Here is a 24,601-nt window from a genome sequence, read left to right as displayed (position 1 = left end):
ATTTGTTCGCCGGTGTCGATGGAGAATTTCTCAGGAGGCCCGCATCCCTGCTCCAGGGTGTCCCCGCAGGGCCTGGCCCTTCCTCACAGCCTCACCTTGTAGATGTCGAAGCCGATGGCCAGGTTCTTGCCCTTGCCTTCCCGGCGGGTGGAGCGCTTCGGCTGCTGCTGGATGCAGATCAGCACCTCGTCCTCGGGCTTCTTGACATCAAAGATGTACTGTGGGTGTGGGCAGCAGACACTAGGCTGTGAGCTCAGACCCACCCCAGGAGCCACGTCCCTCAGAGCCCCACCCCGCTGCGGGCTGACAACTCGGTCCCTGTGTGAGCTGGGACTCCGGTGAGCTCAACAAGGCCACCCCAGTCTGCCCTCCCACTCAGGCTGGGGCCTCAAGAGCTGCCACAACTCAAAACCCCAGAAAGCCTCAGGGGAGGAATCCCGGTGGGGGAGCCCAGTCAGGCCCAGGTCCCCAGGTTAAAAAGCAGGACTAGTTAACGTGGAACAATGGGGTGCGGGTCTCCAACTGAGACAGTGACATCATCTCCTGTCAACTTGCAAAGGGGTGGAGTCTAGCCTGTCAATCAGGTCATAGCCCATGAGGCCTCTGCATGGGCATGGCCTTCTCCTGAGGATTCTCGGAACTCCTGTCTTCCTCTACTCCTCCCTGGAGGCAGAAGACATGCTCTGCTTGTCTTCCTGCTGACAAGCCACATGGAGCTACACTGGTGCAGCCAGAGCCCTGGAACTGGAGGGGCCATGTGGAAACCCATGCCAGTGCTGAGATGCTTCCACTACCACTGGATCCACAAGACTTTCCACCCACTAGCCTGTGATCTTCCCGTATTCAGCATCACTGCACGGCTGTGTGAGTCTAAAGAGAAATTTATGGACTAGTATTGACATCTGGGGTGATATCAGACTTATGGACTTGATCTGGACTGGGCTGAATGTTTTCTTAATGTACAATTGCTCTTTGATATAAAGGTCTCTCCTACACACACACACACACACACACACACAAGTGTCTCCGGATTTGTTTCTCTAGTCTACCTGGACTAACACCAACCGACTTCTCAATGGCACGTACTTCTGGCTAAAATACTCCTTAGCTCCTTTCAGCCTCAGTTTCCCCACCTGCAGGTCAGGGGGGGTTAGGGGGCCCTATGACCACGCAGGGGCGGACTGACACTCGCACCACCCCCACTTCACAGATGCCCCGCAAGGGAGGCGGGTCCCAGGTGTGAGCCCACCTGTGGGTTCTGGAAGAAGGTGTCCTTGTGGTTGATGCAGCCCCCGCTGCGGTTCAGCTGAGGGTCCTCGTGCTGCGTCCAGGCCCCCCGCAGCTGCACCTCCTCCCACGTCTTGTGGATGCTCAGGTACGACGTGTTGATCAGGCGGCACTTGATGATGTCGGTGAAATACCGGCACATGTCCTCGAAGGTCATCCTAGCCAAGGGAAGGAACTGAGTGGAGCGGGCGCCCAGCCCACCTGTCACCCTGCTGCTGCACGCCCTGCACCGGGGCTCACACGTGGGACCGAGACCGTCCTCCGGTCTGGTCTCCTCCTCCGAATGGCTGCGTCTCACAGTGGCCGAATCAGACTGCAGAAGCTCTACTACAACTTCCCACCGACAGGAAGCACCGGGCAAAGGCTGGCTGCTCGCACTGCCAGAGAGTCAAAACCGACTCACAGTGGCCCTGCAAGGGGGCATGGAAGGTGCCTGAGACTGTAACTCTCAACGGGCGTCGAGAGCCTCGTCTTTCTCTCGCAGAACGGCTGGTGGTTTCAAACTGCTGACCTTCCGGACAGCAGCCCCAAACGTAGCCGCTGCACCACCAGGGCTCCGAGGCTGTATCAACAACAGCGGCATGACGCACATCGCTGTCCACTATCTCCCACGGTAGTGGTGAGCCCCTCGGTAGGTGTCCCGCCTCCTCAGGCCAGGGGGTCACGTGGGTCACTGTGAGGATCACATGTCCTGGAGCGTGGGCGAGGGAGGAGTCGATTACGTGCAAACCTGTGAGAGAGGCCTCAGGAAGGCCGTTTCCACAGAGGAAGGCCCTGCGGATTTTAATGGTATTTGTTGTTGTTGTTGTTGAGGTGGCTCCCCTGCCACCTCTGGGAGGGCCAGGATCACTGCCACCAGACACAGGATGCCCCTGTCCCTCCGGGAGTCACCGTGTCATCTGCTGCCGAGGACCAACACGGAGCCAGTTCAGTGCAGGCTGAGTGAAGCCAGAGTGCAGGGATGCACCAATGGAGGCGGCATGATTGGCAGGCGCTTCAAGCTAAGCTCTGCCCACGTCTGAGCCCACCCCATCCACGTACTCCCTGAGGTTTTCCCTCCCAATCTCACACATGCGCTCTCTCCTCGGGGCCAGGTCCCTCTTCTTGCTCACCCAGGAGCAGGAAGGTGGGTATCTCCCTCAGGGACCCTCCTCCTCGCCTACTCCTAGCTGGGCATGAGGCTGCCACAATGACCCTTGGGCCCCTTCCGGCCTACCAGCATCCTGGCTTCCCTGTCAAGGGTTCTGTCTGGCCCATCAAGGGCCAGAAAGGACTGAGAGGGTGAGAGCCCATTCCTGCCCATCTCCCCTTGCGGAGCCGGGAACTGAGGCTCAGGGACATGGTGTGACATGTTCAAGGACACACAGCAAGTTGGTGACGGTGCATTGCTAGGGCTCTGGGTCCCCCCTCTGACTTCTGACTGTCCTGAATCCTGGCGAGGGGCTTCCCAGACTGGGGCTTCTCCTCCCTCAGCCCGAGATGCCCAGCGAGCGGGCCGCTCACTTACCAGAACTCGCCATCGTCCTGCACGGTCACACCTATCTTCTCCCGCTCGCTCTTGCTCACTTTCTGCCACTCCTCGGAGCTGGGGGGGGGGGGGGAGAGGCGTGGTGAGAGGAAGGGCACTGCCAGCACCACCTGGGCCAGGGTGAGGAGGCGCCAGGGGCAGCTAGGCCCAGGCCTCCATCTATGCAGTTTGGGGCACCACCCCCTCAGAGCAGCCCCATGTCAGCAGGGGGGAAAGGGACATGACTCCTCTCCTAAGGTAGAGGACCTGGGCTTCTGTCACTTCTACCTCACCCAGGTCATGAGCTGAGCACAGAGCACAATGGAGCCCTGGGCCTGGGCCAGCCTGCAGAAGGGGTTCCATTCCAGTCCATACACGTACCCCTCTCTTCATGTCCCCGCAGGAGTGAAGGCACCCTGCCTCAGCCCTCCACCCACGCCGATTCATGGCCCACACACCTGCTCTGGGGAAGTCTCCCACCTTTCTTCCTATGACTGCCCTCCCCGCCAAATCCTTCAGGACCCAGCTCCAGGCGGGGCCACTTCCTGCAGGAAGCCTGCCTCCGCTGAACAAGCCCACCCGGGGGGCCACAGGCCTAGCTTGCCCAGAGCCAGGACTCACGTGTCACTCCAGGGCCCGGTCCACTCCCTCTCGCCCCACGGGTTACGCAGGCGGATCATGTCCAGCTTCTCCGACTTGAAGAAGGCCAGCAGGCCGTGGCCCAGGCGAACTTTGCGCACATCGGTGACGGCATACGCGTGGCCCTTCACCAGGCCACAGGCCAGGCGGGCCTCCATGTCAGCGGCTGTCACTGCCTGCCAGGGGGACACGGGCAGGGCTCGGCCGGGTGGAACCCAAAGCAGGGGGAGGTGGGCAAGCTGTGGGCAACACTCCCCCCTACAGCACAGGGCACAGGGAACAGGGTCTCTCTGAGGTCCCAGAAGCAGGTGGGTAGGCCCAGTGGTGTGCTGGGGCTGGCTGGCCCTGGCTCCATAGCTCGGTAAATATTCAGGCATTTTTTCTAACAGGGTTGGCAGCCGTGGTGGAAGCACGTGTGTCACCAGAAAGCAAAACAACACACCACCTCACTGCCATCGAGTCACAGAAACTCCCTGAGGGCTGAGCAGAGCTCCCCTTTGGGTTCCCTTGGCTAGAACTCTGCACCACAGCAGAGAGCCTCGTCGTTCTCCCAGGACGATGGCCTCAAACCGCCCTCCTTGTGGTCAGTAGCTCAATGCACACCCACCAGGCCACAGGAATCAGTACCTGTACCTGCTGTACCCGGGGCTGCCCCACCGGACAGCTGGCCTGCCGGCACGCCACAGGGCCAGTCAGGCCTGGCCTCAAACTCTGCCTTCACTGAGCCTCATCTTTCTCATCCCCCACACGGTCATGAATGAAGCCGGGGTCTCGGGCCAGCCTGTAGCAGAGGTTCTGTTTCCTCTCCCAACTGCCCTTGGGCTTCCAAAGCCTCACACCTTGACTGAGGGGCCCACAGACACCCATCACCCCAGTATGAGAGGGCTGGAAATGCAGTGGGGCGGGGTGGTGGCAGGGGCCTGGTGTCTGGATATATGAGCCTTGGCTGGGACTCAGCCTGGCATGTGCAGGCTGGGGACAGGGAGAATGCCCCTGAGGGCCAGCTCGGGGTGCGCACCTTGATGGAGGCACTGATGAGGCCACCCCGGCTGTGCACCTTCAGCACACGCTCAAAGAGCTGGTTCCTCTTGGCCTCGTCGGTGGCCAGGTCCCCCTCGGTCAGGTCGATGGGCTCAGAAACGCCCCCTGTGAAGTCTACCAGGGCATCCGCAGTGTTGCCTCCATCCAGAGCTTGGTAGCAGCCCGCCAGCCTGGGGAGAAGTATGGTGGAAACAATTCTTAATCCATCCTCCCTGCCAGTCTAGAGCCTTCACCTTATAGGGGAGATTTCTGACTCAGAGAGGCCAGGCAACTGCTCAGACCTAGGCTAGAACCTGAGTCTCTGGCTCACAGGCCAGCCGGGGCCCCACCGAACCACACCCACCATTGCCCCCTCCAACAGCCCTCCACCCCGGGGGACCAGCTCATCCAACACCTAGTAATTCTTTGGGAATGCTTTGAAAATGCCGGCATCTTTTTGGCCTGTTGACTCTGAGCATGCAGCACCATTTGTAACACTGTAGCCTTGGAAACAACCAAGCTATGGAATGAACAACAGAGAACTGGTCTTGGGAAAGAATGCTGCGCCTGCGCTCTGCCCGAGGATTAGGCTGACAGCGTTGCATGTGTTTGCAAGGCAGCACACTGACAGCCGCTTCACGGCTGAAAAGTCCATGCATTAGCACATCATCTCTGAGGACACAGGAAGCCTTGGTGGCACCAGGTCAGGTGCTCGGAAGGGCTGGAGGGACGGAGGGTGACCTGCTAGGGCACCCCATCGTGTGGGGAGAGGGCAAAAATCACACAGCAGGAGCTGGAGACGCACCAGGAGGAAAAGTCAGAGTGCTGAGGGAACAGGCAAGTGAGCAGCTGTTTAGCGTGTGTCTATGCCCAACAATGGCCCAGGCTTTGCAAACTGCCCCCCCACACACACACACAACACACACACACACACACACACAAAGATGCATCAGCCAGAGCTGGCTGGAGGGAGGGGGAGTCTTGGGGGGGTGACAGAGCCGAAGGGGCAGGGAATTGAGACGGAATAGGCGGAGACCTCGGCAGAAAAGGGTCATGATGGTCCTGAACTGAGGCCCACTGCCCTCCGATGGCCCCACTGGGGAGGGTCTAAAGGGATCTGAAGAGATGGGGAAGGCTGGAGCATCTTCTCCGCATGTTTCTGAATGTTTGACAACAGATAGGAGTTCATTTTACCATTTAAAAAGTAAATGAAAGTCAAAAAGACTGTGACCACCCTCTGGCGGGGGTGGGAGTAAGGAGGGAGGGAGGGAAGGGAGGGAGGGCTGCCACCTGGGCGGGAAGTCGGTGACCACCAGGGGGGCGAGCTTCACTTCCCAGATTAAACCTGCCAGCCCTGTGTTCTTGGTTGGTTTGTGATGTTAGCGTGTTTTTCCTCTCTCTCTCTCTCTCTCTCTCTCTCTCTCACACACACACACACACACACACACACACACACACACACACGTTCTTTGGAACATGGACCTATGGGGCTGGAAAGAAAGATGGGGTGTGGTGTCTGTCCCCCCACATCACCTGAGTTGGTCTTTACCCCCACGGGTCCTCCTATCCTACAGGTGCTGGGCAGACTCCTCCGCAGAAGTCATGTACAACTCAGAAACGTCTGCTTGTGTCCATTCAAGACAAAGCTCTGGCCCAGAGCAAGAGGGGGGTCAGCAAAGGCAGGGGAGGCCGACAGCTAGGTGGGTAGACTTGGGGAGGAGGCTCGGCACGTTTCGCCTGCACTACCCAGACAAGAGCCCAGAGTCCCCGAGTAGGCTCATAGCAGTCTGGGGGAGTAGGGTCACAGAAAGCAGCCCCGACCTGAATGTGTATGCTGCCTCAGGGCCCTGACCACCTGTAGCCCCCACCTGCCTGAGCTTCCCATCTGAAATGGGTGTCCCAGGGCCTCCCTCCATGGGCTGGTGGCCGTGCCCTGGGGCCAGGCTTGAAGCCCACAGTCTGTACCAGCCTCTCATCTTGCTGGCCCTGGGAGACCTGGCAGGGCCACCAGCAGTGCTGCCCCCACCCCCAGCGCTGGCACCTACTTGGCATAGGCCTTCTCCACCAGAGCACACCAGAACTCATTGCGGGAGTTGGAGTGGCAGTAGATGAGCTGGTTGTTGACCGTGGGCAGCTGGTCATCAATGACCACATCCACCCACTCCCCGAAGCGCCAGAAGTGGAAGTGGAAGATGCCTGCGTAGGCCTCAGGCTTCTCGGGGTCCCACTCCTGCTCCTTCCAGTCTGGGATGACCTGGATAGGGGTGGGGGACAGGAAGGAGGCATGCTGAGGAGGTGGGAGTGCAGATCGCCAGGATTCGAAACAGAGAGGGAGTGTGGATTCAGAACCCACCCTCCCCGCTGGGAACCAATGTGGATCCTGGAGCTGACGTCTCTCACCCAGGGCTATGGATCCCCCCGCTTGTCGAAGGCACTGCTGGAGATTCGATGAGCGCAGTGCTTCTGTTCTTCCTGTCTCCCTCTGCATCCTCCTCCCTCAGAGCCCTCCTCCGCACTTCACAAGAGACAGAACTGAGGCCAAGAAATGGCAAGTCATGTTCCTAGGGCCACAAGCCTAGAAAGCGGGGACCTCAGGACTACTAGGCTCAATTCTGTCCTGCGAAACTCTCATCCTGGGGCCCGCGGTGACGAGCATGTTTGGAACCTAGGCCAGGGTCTTTAGGTGAGCTAAGACAAAGTCAGACGGGGGTCAAAACCAAAACCAAACTCGCTGCCACCAAGTCGATGCTGACGATGCATCCCTGGCAGACAGAATGACCCACTGTGCTCCCAAGGCGAGGAGGGCATCTTCAGGGAGGCTGCCTGCTCCGGCATCCTCCTGTGGAGCAGCTGGTGGGTCCAAACCACCCACCTTTCCGTCAGCAGCTGAAGGGTGAAGCATCGTGGGCACCAGGACTCCAATAGGGAGGAATGCCAACCCAACCCAACCCAGGCCACGGTCACCCAGTCAATGCCATCCCACACACAGGTCCTGAGGTTGTATATCTTTACAGGGGCAGACTGCCTCATCCTCCTCTCAAGGAGGGTTTGATCCTGTGACTCTGGGGTCCGCAGTCCTACGCTCACCCAACAGTGCCACCAAGGAAGGGTGGGTCCTAACCCAGCACAACTGGTGTCTTTATAGAGACGACCCTCAGAGAGCCACAGGGGAGGGAGGTCCCCTGAAGGTGGAGGCAGAGACTGGAGTCGCTGCCATGAGCTTCCAGGACTGGGAGAGACACAAAGGGCTCTTCACCCTACAGCCTCTGGGCGGGCAGGGCGTGGCAACCTCCTGCTCTCGGACCAGGAGCCCCGGGCACTGGAGGTCATCAAACTTTGTTGCGTGAAAGCCTCTCACTTTCACTTTGTGGTTCTGTGGGATGGCCCTGGGAGGCGCATACAGCAGGATGCAAACCCAGGTGTGTCTGTCTCCCAAGGAACACTCTCCATTGCTGGGCCAAGAGCAGGCGGAGAGCCTGAGGCACAGGAGGCTCCCGGCTGTTGGGGAGGCAGGCGCACAGGCTTGGGGCTACGGGGAGAAGGAAGCCTGTCTTGGGTGGCCGGCAGCAGCTCCTGAGTAGGTGTCCTGAGAGTGGGTGGTGGGCATCCATCCACCAAGTAGACCAGGACCTGGGAAGTGGGCAGGGAAGACAGATCGTTCACCCTACCAAGTGGGGACACCTGCATAGGACACAGGAAGCTCTTCTAGGCGCCCTGGTTCCCAGCTGCCATCCAGAGACACACACGAGGCTTAATAAGGGGAGGCTTAATAAGGGCAGGGCCCACTCAGGCCCACCCAGTCTGAGTGCAGGCTGCAGCCGAAGGTGACCCCCATACAGCTTTGTTCACTGCCCTCTGACCCTCTGCAGAAGGAACCCTGGGGATGTAGTTGCAATCTGCATGGCTTGAAGTTCAAAACCATCAGCAGCTCTGAGAGAGACTGGGCTCTCCTCCCATCAACAGTTACAGTCGGGGGGTCGCGGGGAGGCTGCACAGACTCCAGGCAGGGAGTGGCCCTCGGCCGGGAGTTGGGTGGGCCCAGCCAGCACTCCCAGGTGGGACGTCTGAGACTGTGGCCAAAGAAACACTCATCCCAGTGACAGGCACTATATCATGGGTGGGCACCTGCTGGCTGCTGACTCGACTGCCCCTGGCATCGCCCAGGTCTTTGCTGCCTGGTGCTGTGGGAAGTCGCCGGCACACGGCTGCCCTTGAGTGTGCTCGGGCAAGGCAGGTGGGTTCCCACCCAGCGCCCGGGGTCTGTAACCCAAGTGGATGCCACTCGGTCCTTTCCCCAGTTCCTTGCTGCCCTTGGCCATCAACCCTTCTGGTCTCTCTCAGTAAAAGCCTTTGGGTCAGTCGCGACCCTGGATCCTGGTGTTCTTTCTTCACTTTGCTTCCAGGACAGAAAGCGGGGCCCCCAAACCAGTCCCAGTCACCCTGCCTATGCTTTCCGCCCACTACCCAGCTGCCTCTCCCTGTGACAAGGCAGCGAACCCACTGCCCTCAAACGGATTCCCATGCAGAGACTGCTTTCTCCCGCAGAGCAGCTGCTGGGCTTGAACTGCCAACTTTGTGGCTAGAGCCCAATGGTTACACCCACTACATTTAAGGGGGCTTTTAAAGAGAAAGGCAGGTGGGGGCTGTGACCCCCACTGAGCAAAGGAGGAAGGCCGAGGCCCAGAGGGGAGCAAGGAGCTGCCTAAGAGCAGAGAGCCATGGGGGGTCCTAAGGTGAGAGCACCAGCAGGGCCACTGCCTCCCTCCCCGCCCCCTCCCACCTGTGCGGAATGTTCTGGATTGCACAAAATGAGGAGGGAAGAGGAGGAACCCTCGAGGGAGCTGCGAGGTGCTGCTGGGCCTGGGGAGCATCATTACTGACTCGGGGCCTGGCTCTGAGCCCTCAGAGGCTCAGGCAGCGGTAATGAGGCCCCGAGGCCTGAAGACAGAGTTAGGCATCCGGGACTCTCCTGTGCTCTCCCCGGCCTCATGGCAGCCGGCCAGGGAACCACTTGGGCTGCCCTGGTAGCGAGAAGGGGAGGGTCCAAGCAGGGAGCTCACACTTGCATGTCTGTCAAGCACCCTTCCCCACCACATCTGGTCATGCCAGAAATCAAGGCAGGGCTTAGACTCCAGAGGCTGGCCACAGGGTTCAGAGGACAACCTGGAGAGCTCCCCAGGCTGATGGATCCCTCTGGCCATCGATAAGGGTGGCCATTCAACAGAGCACCACACATCAGAAACACCTAAATCCCGCAGATGGGGGCGACACAGTACAACAGACGGCAGGGCATATGTGAGCCTGAAACAGGAAATTTACAGGACAGGGTCACACCTGGATCCTGCTTTTCTTATCAGTGATCCTGGAGATGTTCTCCGCTGGAGAAAAGGCCGAGTAATGAGTGAGGAAGAAACGGAGGCGGCTGGAGGAGCACCGCTCTCGATTTAGGGTTTTGGCACCTGGGCATCAAGGTCTCTCACGCACAGAGGACGAAAGCCACAGGCGTCTGCGGCTCCTCGGAGAAGGAATGGCCCCTCCTGGGAAGCACTCTGCTCCCCCACCACCACCCCAAAATTTGAACCTGAAACCTGATGAGCCTCTGAGAGCACAGGCCCAGACTACAGACAATGCAAGGGGCAAAGGACGACCAACCTGCTTCAGGACACCAGGAAGATGCAGGCGGCAAAATCCCCACAGCAGAAGCTCCACAGCGTAAAGGACCCTGCTTCTTCAAATAAGTTGTAAAGCAAAAGGAAAAATGGAGCACCAGCCAATTGTAATTATGGACCTCTACCGAGATTTCAAGGAGGCCTGGTGGCAGAGTGGGGTTTGGGGGCTACTAACTGCAAGGTCAGCAGTTCAAAACCCACCCACTGCTCCTCAGGGGAAAGAGAGGCTTTCTGGTCCCATAAAGATGTACAGCCTTAGAGAGTCACAGGGATGGCTCTGCTCAGCCCCTTAGGGGAGCTGTGAGTCAGTCAACTCGATGACATGAGTCTGAGGGGGGTTTTCTATTTAGATCTCATTCAAACAAACTTATAAACATACACATTTATGGTTCACACAGGAAATTAGAACACTTACAGGGTATTTGATAATGAAGAATTACTCACAAATATTTTAAGGAGCGCTCGTGGCATAGTGTTTAGGCGTTGGGCTGCCAACAGCAAGGTCGCTGTTCGAAACCACAAACAGCTCCGTGGGAGAAAAATGAGGCTTTCTGCTCACGTAGAGTTCTGACACTCTCAGAAGGTCACAGGGGCCAGTTCTTCCCTGACCTTTCAGGTTCCATCGACTCGATGGCAGTGAGTTTGGTTTCAGCTAAAACATGTCAGTGGTTTGACGGTGTTGTGTGCTTCTGCGTTTGTGTTGTATAATGACCCGACACCGTTCGGAGCCGCATCTAGAAATACTGACAGGTGAGACGGTGTGCTGTCTGGGAGAGCGGAGGAAGAAAGTCAGCCTGAGGTGCCCACTGCCGAGGGGAGGGATGGGCGTGTGGGAGTCATGGGGCGGTTCCACTGCAAGATCAGTTAGTTTCCCTGCGGTTGAGAAAGTTCTGCCACCGCAAGACATCAGTCCTGGGTCGGGCATCCAGGCCCTGTGTTCTGCTTACCCTCGTCCAGCACCCTCTCAGGCCACTTGAAAATCTACCACCATCTCCCAAGGACCCTGAGACTTCACGCCCTACACCTGTGCATGTGTGGTTCCCTCTTAGAAAGCCCACCCCCTCTCTACAACCTCCTTAACCCAGTCCTCCACCTGGGCTGAGTGAGGCAGCCCCTCCAGGGGTCCCTCTCCTCCCTGCTCACTGGGAGCAGCTCCTGGAGGGCTGGGGCCAAGTCTGATTCGCCGGCAGCGGCCAGCTACAAAGCTGGCAGGACATCTCCTCGCACTGGTCTGGCCGGCTCTGTACACCTCACTGGCAGCACATCACCCCACAGTGGATGAGGGGCCTGTGTGCTGCTTCTCTGGGCCTCCTGCTCCTCCTTTGGTGAGGACGAAGGTGGACAGTGGCTCTAGGGGTGCACGTGAACTGTGCACACTCACAGGACAGTGGGGGTGGGGGAAGAATACTGGTCAACATCTCTCCCAGCACAGACAAAAGCAACAGCACCTGAGCAGGTAGAAGGCAGGCCTAGGTGGGGGCAAGGGCTAACCTAGCAAGGAGACTCTCTCACATGCAGGTGGCCATTAACAGCCCCCCCGCCACTGGAAACTCAGCCCAGAAAGCTCAGGGCTCCTGGGGAGCAGCCTGGGTCCCCCTGAGGTTGTCTGCTAAGTGGGGGGGGGGGACAGGGGAGGGTGGGGCAGCATCCCAGGGAGGGTGACAGGGCATGTGACCCTGTGTACACATTTGTGAGTGTGTACATGGGAGTGCCCGTGTGTGTGTGTGTGTGTGTGTGTGTGCAGACGAAGCTTCCAGCTAAGACACTGCAGGTCCAGCTCAGAGCCTGTGGGAACAGGGCTGCCAGATGAGGGGCTGCAGTGGGGTCTCCTGTGTTCTAGGCCTTTATGAGCCCCCCCAAAATGAGAGAACCCCTGCTTCTTAGCATCAGAGGCTCTTCCATGCTGTCAGCCGCTGACTGGAAGTCTCCAATCCCCAGAGTTTCAGAAGCCAGGACTGGAGTAGGCCAGGGAGTTGGGGTGTCTCCTGCTGCCTCCTCTGGGAGCAGAGCCCCAGCCTATGCCCACCACCCCCAACCAGGACACCTGACAAAGCTGCTGAGGCTCGGGGACTCCTGTTTACATGACCCTCCGTCCCATTGAGCTTGGTGGTGCGGACAGAGGGTCCCCTCAGCGGGGCCATTCTGAACCCCATGGGTGTGACACACTGGGCTGGGGTGGGTGGGGGCGTGGGAGAGGACAGCCCACTCCACCACAAGCCCTACTTTCTGAGTTCAAGGCCAGGCCTGGCCCTGCCCATCCTCTGCCCCATGCCCCTGCCGACTTGTTGCTGTTTCCTTGGGGAGACTGAACCCCGCCCTCATCAGCACTGTGGCCCCGGTGACAATGACGGGAGGCCATGTGTCTAAGGGGACTGGGCCCCTGTGCCACTCCACAAAGCTCCAGACGTGCCACCAACGTCAATACCTCTAACTCCCGACAGCCCCATGGGGCGGGCATTCAATGAGCCCCAGCGGACAGACGAGGCAGCCACTCAGAGTGACTCTGTGACTCGCTCAGCATCGAGCAGCAGGGCCAAGGCTGAGCGGGGAGAGAGCCAGGCCCCCCACTCCTCATTTCCCAGCAGGACCGCAGGAGAAGATGGGGAGGGGCTGGGAGGTTGAGGAGGGGTCTGTCTGGGAGCTGAGATTTCCACCAGATAGAGGGGGTAAAGGAGGCAGGGTAGAAATGAGCTGTGGTTTTGGAGGGGGACACTGCCCAGAGGGGCCATTTGGAGGCCAGGGCCATTATCATAACCAAACCACACACCTGCCTCTGAGGCAAGGCTGGGCAGGTCCCCAGGGAGAAAGCTGGGCTGGGTCCTTGGCTGTGACCTTGCCCCTCAGTGTCCCCATCAGACGACAGCCTGAGACATGACTATGGGCAGAGCTCTGGAAAGGGGTCCAGTCAGGGCTGGAAGGGCCCTCACAGGATGAGGACAGGAGGTCCGAGGGCTCAGTGTGACCCCAGCCCACCCACAGCTCCCCCTGGGGGCCTGTTCGGCCACTGCCCGACCACCTTGCTAGAGAGGGAGTAGGCCGATAGAAGATGGTTCTGTGTGTGCCCACCTCCACCCCTTCTGGTCTTGGGTCTCCTAGGGCCAAATGCTGCCTCTCCACCCCTCCCTGCCCCTGGCTGAGGTTCCACCGAGGTTGGTCTGGGATATAGGTTCCATCCCAGGGAGATGTCCGGAACGCTGGTTCTGAGCCCACTGGAACCAGTAACCTGGCTGCTCTGGCTGCCTCCCTGCATGTTGGCTGGAGGAGGGACGTGGGGCTGTGGGTCATAGGGGAGGGGGGTACTGGGGCTGTGAAGGGGCAGGGGGATAAGACACAGACCCCCTCAGGGGAGGGGTGGCTCATGGAGAGAGAGACAAAGACCAGGTGAGGGTACACAGGCTTTATTGGGGACACACCAGGCACGCACCCACCCGCCGCCAGGGGCAGAAGTCTGGGCAGTCTGAACCCTGAATCCCACAGAGCTTCAGGAAGAAGCTGAGCGAAGGAAAATTGCGCAGGGCCAAGCAAAGCGGCAGGGCTTGCCTGCTCAAGTGGTCAGCAGAGGTCACCACAGCATGGTCCAGACAGGCCCCAAGTGCCACCACAGCCTGTCTCCCAACACTCCACTCCTGCCGCACCCCTCCAGGGGCTGCTGCCCTCCCAGAGCCCTCACCTCCCCCTACAACTGCTCCCAGAGGGTCCCCTCCATGAGGGAAATTCGGGCAGGCCCCGTCTGACCCAGGACATAAACCAGGCTGGGCTTGACACAGGGTACTGGGGGCACTTGGTGGGCTCCCATCAACTGACAGGTGGTGGGGGGTCAGTCTCCTCTCTTCTGGGGGGCTCATGAGGCCCGAGCTGATGAAGGGGCACGAGGGCCGGGAGCTGGAGTGGAATTGGCTCGTAACTGGACAAGGACCACGTCCGGCCACCCACCCTCTCAGCTCCCGACCCTGTCCTCCTTGGTGCTACAGAAGCAACGGAGGCCACGTCAGGATTAAGACTTTTCTTCCCCCAGCCAGAGAGAAGTGCCCTCACTGAGCCACTGGCCCCCAAACCCCAAACACAGGAGGAACCCCAAGTCTCCCCAGGGCACCCTGGCCAAGCACATCCTGCTCAGGCTCCTGCGATGAGCCACCACCAAACAGCTTGAGTGACATCATAGTGTAAACCTAGACCTTCAGAATGATCCGTATGAATATAGTGCGCTCTCTATTAAAATAAAGGTATGTATAGTATAGACGAGTAGATAGATCTCTATGTAGCTTCTTTCTCTCCCTCAAGCCCCTTCACGCCTTCCCTCTTGAAGTCACTTCCCTGAGAGGCAGAGGCCAGCACACCACCTCCCTCCCCTTAAGGCCTACGCAGCCGGAAAGACGAGGAAGAACTCAGCCCCCAGCAGCTCTGCCCAGTGTCCTGAGGACCACGAGGCATTGTGGGGACCCCCAGACCCGCTGGGAGCAGCACTTCCTGGGTGCCTCTGCTGGATGTCCACTTCTAGATGTGGCTGGAGTCGTGTGCGCAGAGCACTGGGGTCAGCTAGCACCAAATGCCCGCTTGTTTGCTTGTTCCCCGACCTCGGTGGCTACTCCGTCGGCTCCATCTGTCCGTCGCTGCAGGAGGCTGGGTAGCTGGTTCTCTGGGTCTCTTTCTTGTCTGTGTCTCTGTCCATCTCTCAGTCTCTTGCTCCTCTGCACAAGAGGGCAGAGGAAAGCCGGGCACCAGGAAGTGCAGTTGTGGGCAGGCCCGTCTACAGTGCAGCAGCAGCAGCGGCAGCCTGCTCGGCTTCTAGCCTACTGAGCCCGGCTTCCCCCAGGGCCGGAGGCACAGGCAGGAGGGGAGCAGGAAGGGCATGGGGTTCCAGGCAGTGGCTAGAAGAATGTCCCCAAAAACACATCTGGGGGTAGGGGGCAGCGGGCTGGCGAGGGCAGGGGGCAGCGGCGAGGGGCTGCCCGCCCTCAGAGCTGGTTGAAAATCACGGCGGCCTTGAGGTTCGCAGGTTCCACGCCCTCTCCGAAGGTGATGAGGAAGTACATGACCTTGCGGATCTTGGCCAATTCCGACAGGCGCTCCCCGAACTCCAGCGCGTCCGCCTCGTTCCAATCCATGGCGTCCGAGTCCTCCTTGCGCCAGAAGATGGCGGCGGGGTCCAGCAGCTGGCGGGTCATGAGGTTGGTGAGGTCGGGCGTCCAGTTCTGCGAGGTGCCCGTGATGGTGACCTTGCCCGCCTTGTCCAGCACGACGTCCCAGCGCTCGAACTGCAGCTTCTGCTGCTGGATGAAGTCGAGGCGGTACACGGACTCGGCCGGCCGCAGCAGCTTCTCCCCGTCCTGGCGCTTCTCCCCGCGCTGCTTCAGGCTCTCCACGCGCAGCCGCATCTGCTTGGTCAGGTCCTGGTCCAGGACCAGCGGCATCTCCAGTTGGGCCTTCTGTGGCCCGTCCTCCGCCATCGCCCACTGTCGCTGCTGCTGCTGCTGCTGCCACCACCCAGGAGCAGAGTGGATGGGGCTTCGGGGCGCCCAGGGAAGAGGCCACCCCTGAGGGCCCCGCCTACCCTCATCCCTTTGCCACTGGCTCTGCCCAGCCCCGCCCTGGCCTGCAAGTGGAGTGCCTATGGGTGGGAGCCCCGGATGCCAACCTTCCCAGGTTCCCCGGTGCCTGCCCCCACCCCACCTTGCCCAAGTGGTCCAGGAGGCAGGCAGGAGGTAAGGTGATAGGCTCCTGGGGGACCTGCTGCTGATGTCAATCGCTGTGGCAACCTCCCTGGCAACAGGGCTACCGGGAGGATTGGCCGGGGATCTGGAGCAGGCTTGTTTGTGAAGAAGGGAGCCAGCCTCTCCTCAGGGCAGTGAGAGGGGAGGGCGGTGGGGGGCTCAGAGAAAGGTCCCCGGACAGAGGGGACCTCCTCATTTGAGATGTGAAGCCCACAAGGCAAGCCCAAAACCCAGACTCAACTCCCACTCCGGCTCCCCTCTCCACACCCAAGTGCTTCAAGGCCTGTAGATTCTGCTGCCCAATACCCCGGGGGCACTCCCCTCAAGGCCCCCCACCAGGACCCTGGCCACCCAGATCTCCTGCAGGCTCCTTAGGAGCTGCGAGCCCAGTCCTGGGTTTCTGACTCGGGAGGAGGCTGCTGCGGGGCCAGGGAGGGTCCTCTGAGAGGTTCAGCTTCAGCCCCACACCCTGTTGCAGCCCACCCAAGTCCCCCACCACTGGCTCCACCTGCACCGATTCTCAGCTCCCCAGGAAACTAGTGGCTGATGAAGCAGGCTAGCGGACAAACATCTGAACCCCAGATCCCGTGGCAGCCCCGGGGCTTGGCTGCTCTATGGGGCAAAAGGAAGAGCTGGGGTGCAGACGGTGATGGGGATGGAGAGAGGAGCAGCTGCCGTGCCAAGCCACACACAGAAAAGGGGGCAAGGGCATGGGCCAGGGTGAAAGCGAAACCACCTCAGGGGCCCAGTGGATCACAAGCACAGTGGGGTGCTAGTAGTGGAGGCTACTGAAGTCTGGGGAATCACCTTCCTGACATGATCTCTGAAGACAAAGCAGGTACATATGCAAATGAGGTGAAGAAAGCTGATGGTGCCCGGCTATCAAAAGATACAGCATCTGGGGTCTTAAAGGCTTGAAGGTAAACAAGCGGCCATCCAACCGAGAAGCAACTAGCCCACAGGGAAGAAGCACACCAGCCTGTGTGATCATGATATGTCGATAGGATCAGGTCTCAGGCATCTAAGACCCAGAACAAAATCATAGCCAATGTGATTGGGGGTGGGGGGGACACATGGAGTGGAGACCCAATACCCATCTGTAAACAATTGGACATCCCCTCACAGAGGGGTCACAAGGAAGAGATGAGCCAGTCAGGGTGCAGTATAGCACTGATGAAACACACAACTTTCCTCTAGTTCTTTAATGCTTCTCCCCCCACTATCATGACCCCAAGGCTACCTTACAATTAGACCAGAGCATGCACACTGCTACAGATAAGAGCCCACACACAGGGAATCCAAGATAGATAAACCCCTCAGGGTCAACAATGGGAATAGAGACACCAGGAGAATAGGGGAAGGTGGGGTGAGGAAGGGGGAATCGATCACAAGGATCAACATATAACCCCCTCCCAGGGGGACAAACAACAGAAAGGTGGGTGAGGTAAGATATGAAAATAAGAATTTATAACTTATCAAGGGTTCATGAGTGAGGGCGGGGGACGGGAAATGAGGAGTTGACACCAAGGGCTCAAGTAGAAAGAAAATGCTTTGAAAATGATGATGGCAGCATATGTACAAATGTGCTGGACACACTGGATGAATGTACAAGAGATGTAAGAGCCACCAATAAAAATATTTAATAATTTTTAAAAATAAAGAAGCCCGGGGGATCTTGGGTGACATGAGAAACAGGAGACTACGAAGAAGGGCCTAGCGCCGGGTCCAGCCACGAGACCTGGGTCAGCTCTGGGGTTCAGGGGTCCGTCAGCAGCAAGTCACTGGGGGTTCTGCAAGCCACACATTCTCAATTGCCTCATACGCCTGTGCAAAGGGAAGACCTGCGAGGGCGGGACACGGCTGAGCTGCCCCGGCGAGAGTACTGCACACTGGAAGTGCCATGGCTGCCCACAGGAGGAACACACGTGTCCTGGAACCATCACGGCCAGAGTGCCCCTTAGGGGCAAGCAGGGATGGATGGCGAGATGTCACAGTCTTATTGTCGGGAGAGACCAGTCCCTGGAGAAGGACATCATGCCAGGTAGAGGGAGAAGCGGGGTGCGGGTGGGGGCAGCGAGAACGAAGAAGGCCCTCAACAGGAGGGAAGGACACCGAGGCTGTGGCCCGCGACCCAGACACAGACCCCGTCCTCAAGAGGCCAGCGCCGGCCACGCGGCGTGTCGTTCTGTTGTGCACAGGGCCGCTATGGATCAGAACCGACCCGATGGCTACTCACAGCACCAAGACTCCAGAGCAGAGCCGGCTGGGCGATGGGTGTCCAGATGGGTGGTGATGGGAGAAAAGCAGGGGCGCACAGACCAGGAGGGCAGGCAGGACCACGGGAGCCCTGGTGGTTTCCAAGGAACAATAAGTCTGGGGGGCGGGGACCGTTTGGGGACTTTTTCCAAACATTCTGTGCCCAGAATCTAAAGGGGTGTCTGTGCCCAATGAACGTGTGGCCAGAAGGCACAGGCCGTGTACACAGGAGATGTTCTGTTGCTGCTGCTGCAGCTGTGTCTCGCCCGTGAGCGGATTCTGATTCTTGTTGAACCCAGGCGGACAGACTAGAAGCACCTCATGGGGCTTGCCAGCCTGGGACCTGTCAAAAGAGGAAAGCCATGGGCTCGAACCACCCATCTTCTGGCTACTAGGTGAGCAGCTGACCTATGTGCACCCCCAGGTGGTTGGGAACATCTTAAAGGGAGCTATAGGTAGCCTGGCCTTGCTTCTGGGGGCTCTCCTAGGCTCTGCCCGGGGATTACCCCCACCCCCAACTCCCCTCACACTCTGGGGTCCTATCCACATCTCCTCTAGCCAGGGGCCTGACCTCTTGTGGGCCTGGGTCTAGTTCCCAATCCCAAATCCACCCTGCTGCCTTCTAGCTGATTCTGACCACACTGACCCTAAAGGACAGGGGAGCTGCTCCCCTGGGCCTCTGTGGCTGCACCCTCACCCAGAACGCCGGACGTAGGGCAGAGGCACAGCACGCTGCATGGGTGAAGCCGCCACCCGGGACCCTGTGGGAAGGGCCCAACAGCCGCGGAGCCAGGAAACAGCGTGGGTGAATGGATTGGTGTCCTGTAAAACTGCCCCGGGGCACCACGAACATAGGGGGAAAGTGTCATACAGAAACCAAAAAGCAAAGATGTCATCTTGAGGCCTGAGGTGCACGGGCCCCAGCCATGGTCCTGCAAATCACACTCGATGTGTCTTCCGCTGGGCGCGGAACATGGAGAGTCCAGCAGAGAAGTGGCCAGTGAATTGGGAGGCTGGAGAGGTATCGTGGTGTGCCACGGCTGGCCGGAACATGCCGATCTGTTTGAGAGGAACAACAGCCGGGGTGCTCCGCCGCAGAAGTGCGACTCACAAGACTTGGTCTCGCGTCCTTTGGATACGTTATTAGGTTGGACTGATCGGGCCTGGCCCCGCGCGGGCCCACCTTGGACCAGGCCAGATGCGGTGAGTGTGCTCAGCCCCCTGCCACATCCTGGTTTTTGGGGCTACGGTTCACTGGCAGGGAACATGCAGTCGAGTCAGTGGGACCGTAATATGCCACCATAGGTGGGTGGCCCGGAGAAGGCGACCAAGAACAGGCACAGAGCTGCTATCTCTCAGAGGCTGCCCCCCGCCCCCGCCGCTGCCTCGCCCCACACCATCCTCGTTTAAACTAAAGTCACCAGAAGGAACGTGACTTGCTTGAGGTCGCACCACTGGCAAGGGGCCCAGCCCGCATAAAGCCAGGTCTGGCCAGCTTCGAACCTGTGCCCACCAGAGCCAGGCTGCCTCCAGGGGACAGGTGGAGGGGGCAGCTCCCAGGGGCAAGTGTGTGTACAGAGCCTGCATCTGAGGGAGAGTCAGGCGGGGCCGGAGGGTGGGGCAGCAGCTCAGACTGGGTCCCTGCCCCCCATGTTCAGTGGCGAAAACAGGGTGCATCAGGGAGGCCCTGCAGGGCAACAGGCCCATAGCATGAGGGGTGACAACAAACAGAGCCTGCCCAGCAGGGACAGGAGGGGAAGGCAGGGCCCAGTAATGAGCTCCCCCGGGGCAGGGCCTCCTTCCGGGCTCTGGGCGCTGTCACTACTCAGCACCAGGAGGTGGAGTACAATTAGCAAAGAAGCTCCTGACCCACTTTTCTTGGTACCTCACCCTCCATCCCGGGAGTCCCAGCCCCCTGACCAAGTACTCCGACACCTGCAGGGGAACCTCAGACCCAGAGACAACCAGGAGGCCGGCCCGGGGTCACACAGCATAGAGATGGCCCTGTCTGGCCCTGGGCACTCCCTGCCACAAGCCAGAGGGGCTACTGCACGGGGGGCCGCTGCACGGGGGGGCTGCCTGAGGCCCGGCCCATGTGTGGGCCACAGCAAGCCGGGGGCCTTCCCCACGCCCCACCAGGAGAGGCCTCATGGGGGTTCAGGGCAGCAAAGTCGGGGTGCAGCTGCTGGGCAGGCAGTTTGGGGTGGGACTTCATTGCGAGAACATTCCTGCACCTTCTATGTGCCAGGCTTCTGCTCGGCTCAGTGGGAAGATGTAAGCTGGGTTAGCTCTGCCCGTGGGGAACTCACCCCTAGAGGAGGGACCACAGGTAAACAGGCAATTATGGGACAGAGTGGGGGTGGGGGACAGGGTCTGGGGACCGCCTAGGCCACAGAGAGGATGCCCCTGGGCCACCTCCAGCCCCAGACTGAGCCCAGGCCTTGCTGGGTGTGGAGACCTGGTGACCCGAGGGCATTACAACGGGCAGAGAGTGGACTGGAGGCTGGAGGGTGAGGGTCAGTCCTATACTGGAAAACAGCTGTGAGCCTGACCAGATCCAGCCTTGGAGTCTTGTGTGAGGTTGTCCCACCGGTCCCTGAGTTTGTCCGGGCTCTGTGGCCTCATGCTACCAGGTCTGGGTCTACAACCTCTGTAGTGGACAGCACCCCTCTCCCGCTCCCCAGAAGGCCATCGGGGTCAGTCTGACAGGACGGGAGGGCACCTGCCCACAGTCCCAGGCTCAGTTGAGCGCACAGCTCCCTCTGGTGGCTGAAGCATGCCTTGGCATAGGCCTGTGTAGAATCTGCAGGGTCACATGGATCAACTCAGTGCAAAGGAAACCAAAATCCTCACAACTGGACCAGGAGGCAACGTCCTGGGCAAACAGAGAGAAGACTTAAGTTGTCAGGATTCCGTCTTGCCTGGATCCACAATCAGAGCGCATGGAAGCAGCAGTCAGGAGATCAAAGGACACCTTTCATTAGGTAAACCTGCTGCCCAAGCAAGACCTCTTCAAGGGGCTGAAAAGCAAGGTTACTCTGAGGACTAAGGTGCACATGACCCAAGCCATGGTTTTCTCAATTGCTTCCTGTGCCTCTTAAAGACATCCAATAGGCGAGACCGACATTTGAATTATAGTGTTGGCAAAGCCGATTCTAAGTGCCACTGACAGACAAAAGAACACACAGAGCTGTCTCAGAAGAAGTACTCCCGAATGCTCCTAAGAGGCAAGGAAGGCAGGACTTCATCTCATGTGCTCTGGACATGGTATCAGGGGAGACCAGTGCCTGGGCAAGGGCACCATGCCTGGTAAAGCAGAGGGGCAGAGAGAAGGAGGGGGTGCTTGGTCCTGTAATACACAGGGTCACTGTGAGCTGGAATAGACTAGGCGGCACCTAGCCACAACCGTGGCCACAGGTCCACGGCATCTAGCCATAACATTGATCATAGCACCACTCATTGGACACAGCCATGAGCCCAGTACCCAAGATCCAATACCTCACAACTCCCCAGAGAGACATCCTGATTATCCTGATTCCTCCCTTGCATAAGTAAGTAAGTCGCACAGCTATCAAACGGTAAGGCTGGGGTTTGGGGCTTCAACTGCGAGGCTCAGACACCCAGGCACCTAGGGCCTTACTACGGAAAGCAGGAAGGGGAGGGATGAGAAAGGGGCAATGGTTTATATTTGCCATTAGCTCTCTCTCCCCTGAAATCCCTACCAAGAATTCTTCAGAAAGAAGGACTTCAGCCTCCACACCAGCCTCCCCAGGGGAGGGTCTCTGCCTGTTGGGTTTAAGAACTGCGATGCCTTGAGCGGCCACTGGAGGGCGACGCGAATGGCAGGCGGTTCTGACTCTCAGCCCCTCAAAATCACGGTCTTCCATCAAAGTGACTGCGGAGGAGTGCGCGTGCCCCCTACGCCCCTGCCCAGCCCAGCCTCACCTTCTGCCACAGGGACTCGCGGGAGGCGAGCGACGAGCAGGCCGCCACAAACCAGCAGTTGCCCACCTGGCCCTGGTGCAGGTCGTGGGAGCTGATGCCATCCACGAAGAGGCGGGGGTCCTCGCAGATGTCCTGTGGGGAAAGCAAAGGGGAGTGTGAGGGGACGCACATGGACACCAAACCCCGCGTGGCCAGTCAGCTCCCCCAGGTCCTGCCTGAGTGGCCCTCTCTGACCACTGAACTCCACTGGCCGGCCACAGGTTGGAAGGAACATTAATAGACAGAGCCTGCTGGGCCCATTTCCAGCACCACTCCCAGCCAGCCCAGAGGAACCCCTGCCCAGATGGCGCGGGAGCTGGGCACAGTGGGGACAGAGACAAAGAGCAGGCTGGCAGCAGATAAGCTGAGTCCTAGTTCAACCTATATTTGACCCTCCTGAGTTGAGCTGTTGGGAGCTGTGGAGTCAAACCTGCCCTGTCCCGTTCCCTAGGCTGCAATATTTTATTGCTGTTCATGTTTTAAATCGGGTCTCCTTTTTGGGTAGCAGCATTTGGTCTTTATTGGTTTTTTTTTTTTTTTGGTACAGTGACTCTGTATTCTTTTTAAACATTTTATTAGGGGCTCATACAACTCTTATCACCATCCATACATATACATACATCAATTGTATAAAGCACATCTGCACATTCTTTGCCCTAATCCTTTTCTTTCTTTTTTTTTTACATTTTATTAGGGGCTCAGTCTTTATTGTTTTTATATAGTGGAATGTAATTCACATATCACACAATAATCTTTATCACGACTTTCTTTCTTGGTCATTTTTTTGGTAGTAGTAGTACTTGGTCTTTATTGCTTTAATATAATGGCATGTAATCCACATATCGCACAATGACCTCTATCCCGACTTTCTCACTCAGAGCCAGTGGGTGGGTTAGAACCACCAAACTTTCTTCTGTCGGCAGCTGAACCTTTAAGCCTTTGTGCCACCAGGGGATGCTATTCCACGTGGTTGACAGAAGGGGATGGAAGTTCAGTCACTGAAGGGCAGTCGTTGGCCAAAGGCATAGGGCAAGCAAATGCTGACACGCTTTCTAATTTTACCATGGGAATGGGTGTGCAGTCATGGCCAGAAGGTGGCACAAGGCAGGAGGACCCTGGGTGGAAGGAAATCTCTCCAGACCTCTGAGCCCTGGGCTGCCCCACAGGACCCGGCCAGGGAAAGAATTCACCTAACAGGCTGCTCTCAGGCCCTGCCCTTCTGAATTTCTGCAAGCCCCTTGCTGTACCCACCAGATGAGCCAGCCTAGGTTGGCATCAGGACCACCTGCCCTGCCCTGAGGCTCAGGCCGGGCTGCCCACCTTGGTGCCGTGAGGTTTTCCTGAGGGGGACTGGGGACTGGGACAAATTGAGGCTTCCCCTTCAGCCCAAAGCAGCTCCGAGACCTGCACTCTGGCCAGCTCTCTGCACCCTCACCTAAATCGCGTTCTCACCTTAAACGCAGAGGCAATTCCTACCCTGTGAGGAATCCAAGTCCAGAAAATGCCATGCCCTGGGCCAGAGCCAAAGAGCAAAGGAGTCTGTTTAAACTTCCAGGAGGCGGGAGACTATGTCCAGATCTATAGCAGGAGCCCCCGCATGCCTGCTGGGGAGACTGCCTGCAAAGGGCCCTCACGGAGGGCACCCCCACCCCCACTGGGCAGAGGAGCCAGCTGGATCCCTGTGGTGGCAGGGATGGCAGAGAGCATCCAGAGTGCCCGTCTCTGCTGGGGCACAGGCCCTCCCAGGAACATCCTCCGGTCCCATCAGCATCTTCACTTCACTCCAATAGAGGTGGCACCTGGGGTGTGCCTCCCATGGGACCAGCACCCTGCTGATACCACCCTCCTATTTAATACTCTCCGTGGTCCTAAGAAGGTTTGTGCTCCTTTTACAGAAGAGGAAACTGAGGCCCACCACACAGCACCGCAGGAGGCAGTGGGCCTCCTACCTGTCTGCAGGGGCTGGTTCAATCCAGCTGATCACCTGCGGGCCTGCCGATAGTGGCCAGCAGAGGGCGGCAGAGTCAGAAGTCGGGACGGGAATTCCAGCTCCATCCACTGGAAGCCTGAGCAATGACTATAGCAGTGGCTCCTACCTCTCCTGGGCTCCATTTCCTCCCCAGTGGAAAGGGAAAAGAGTCTTCCCAGCAGGGTGCATCAACCCTCCCCAGGAGTTCCTGGAGGCAGGGCACTTGGCCCAGGGCCTGGCTCAGAGGGAGCGCTGGCTCCTACCACCAAACCCATTAACACCACGTGGCCACAAGCGCCCCGCGGGCACTTCTGGGGAGAAGCTCTCCCTCCTCCACACTCCTGGCCAGGCTTCAGTCCAAGCTGGACTGGGACAGTGTGTTCTCCAGGATGAGCTCAGAAACGGAGGCTGGGGTCTCTGCCCAGGCCCTCAACGGAGTCTCCAGCACAGGAAAGGGCACCAGGCTTGTCGGGTACGGGTGCTTTTTTTAACAAATGTCTTTGAATCCGACAGTCCCCTCGGCAGCTTGTCCACATTCCAGGGGCTGATCCCTGAAGAC

General features: G+C 58.7%; 2 protein-coding genes across 3 annotated transcripts in view; both read right to left on the bottom strand.

Annotated features, from left to right (window-relative positions):
• CAPN5 (calpain 5) overlaps positions 1-24,601 on the bottom strand; it is a 49,227-nt gene that overhangs the window by 7,407 nt on the left and 17,219 nt on the right. For both annotated transcript variants that reach the window (XM_075546324.1, XM_075546325.1), the window contains exons 3-9: positions 22,035-22,166; positions 6,499-6,707; positions 4,452-4,644; positions 3,416-3,609; positions 2,795-2,872; positions 1,250-1,445; positions 96-218 (exon numbers count right to left, since the gene is read on the bottom strand). In XM_075546324.1, the coding sequence (XP_075402439.1) occupies positions 96-218; positions 1,250-1,445; positions 2,795-2,872; positions 3,416-3,609; positions 4,452-4,644; positions 6,499-6,707; positions 22,035-22,166 (1,125 nt within the window). The remainder of the gene's footprint in view (positions 1-95; positions 219-1,249; positions 1,446-2,794; positions 2,873-3,415; positions 3,610-4,451; positions 4,645-6,498; positions 6,708-22,034; positions 22,167-24,601) is intronic.
• Positions 13,518-18,409, bottom strand: OMP (olfactory marker protein). Its single transcript, XM_075546326.1, has one exon. The coding sequence runs from the start codon at positions 15,567-15,569 to the stop codon at positions 15,078-15,080; it is 492 nt and encodes a 163-aa protein (XP_075402441.1). The 5' UTR covers positions 15,570-18,409; the 3' UTR covers positions 13,518-15,077.

The sequence above is a fragment of the Tenrec ecaudatus genome, chromosome 4, assembly GCF_050624435.1.
Source record: "Tenrec ecaudatus isolate mTenEca1 chromosome 4, mTenEca1.hap1, whole genome shotgun sequence".
NCBI lineage: Eukaryota > Metazoa > Chordata > Mammalia > Afrosoricida > Tenrecidae > Tenrec > Tenrec ecaudatus.
Note: the sequence above shows the minus strand (reverse complement) of the source record. Positions and strands in the feature narration are given on the sequence as shown.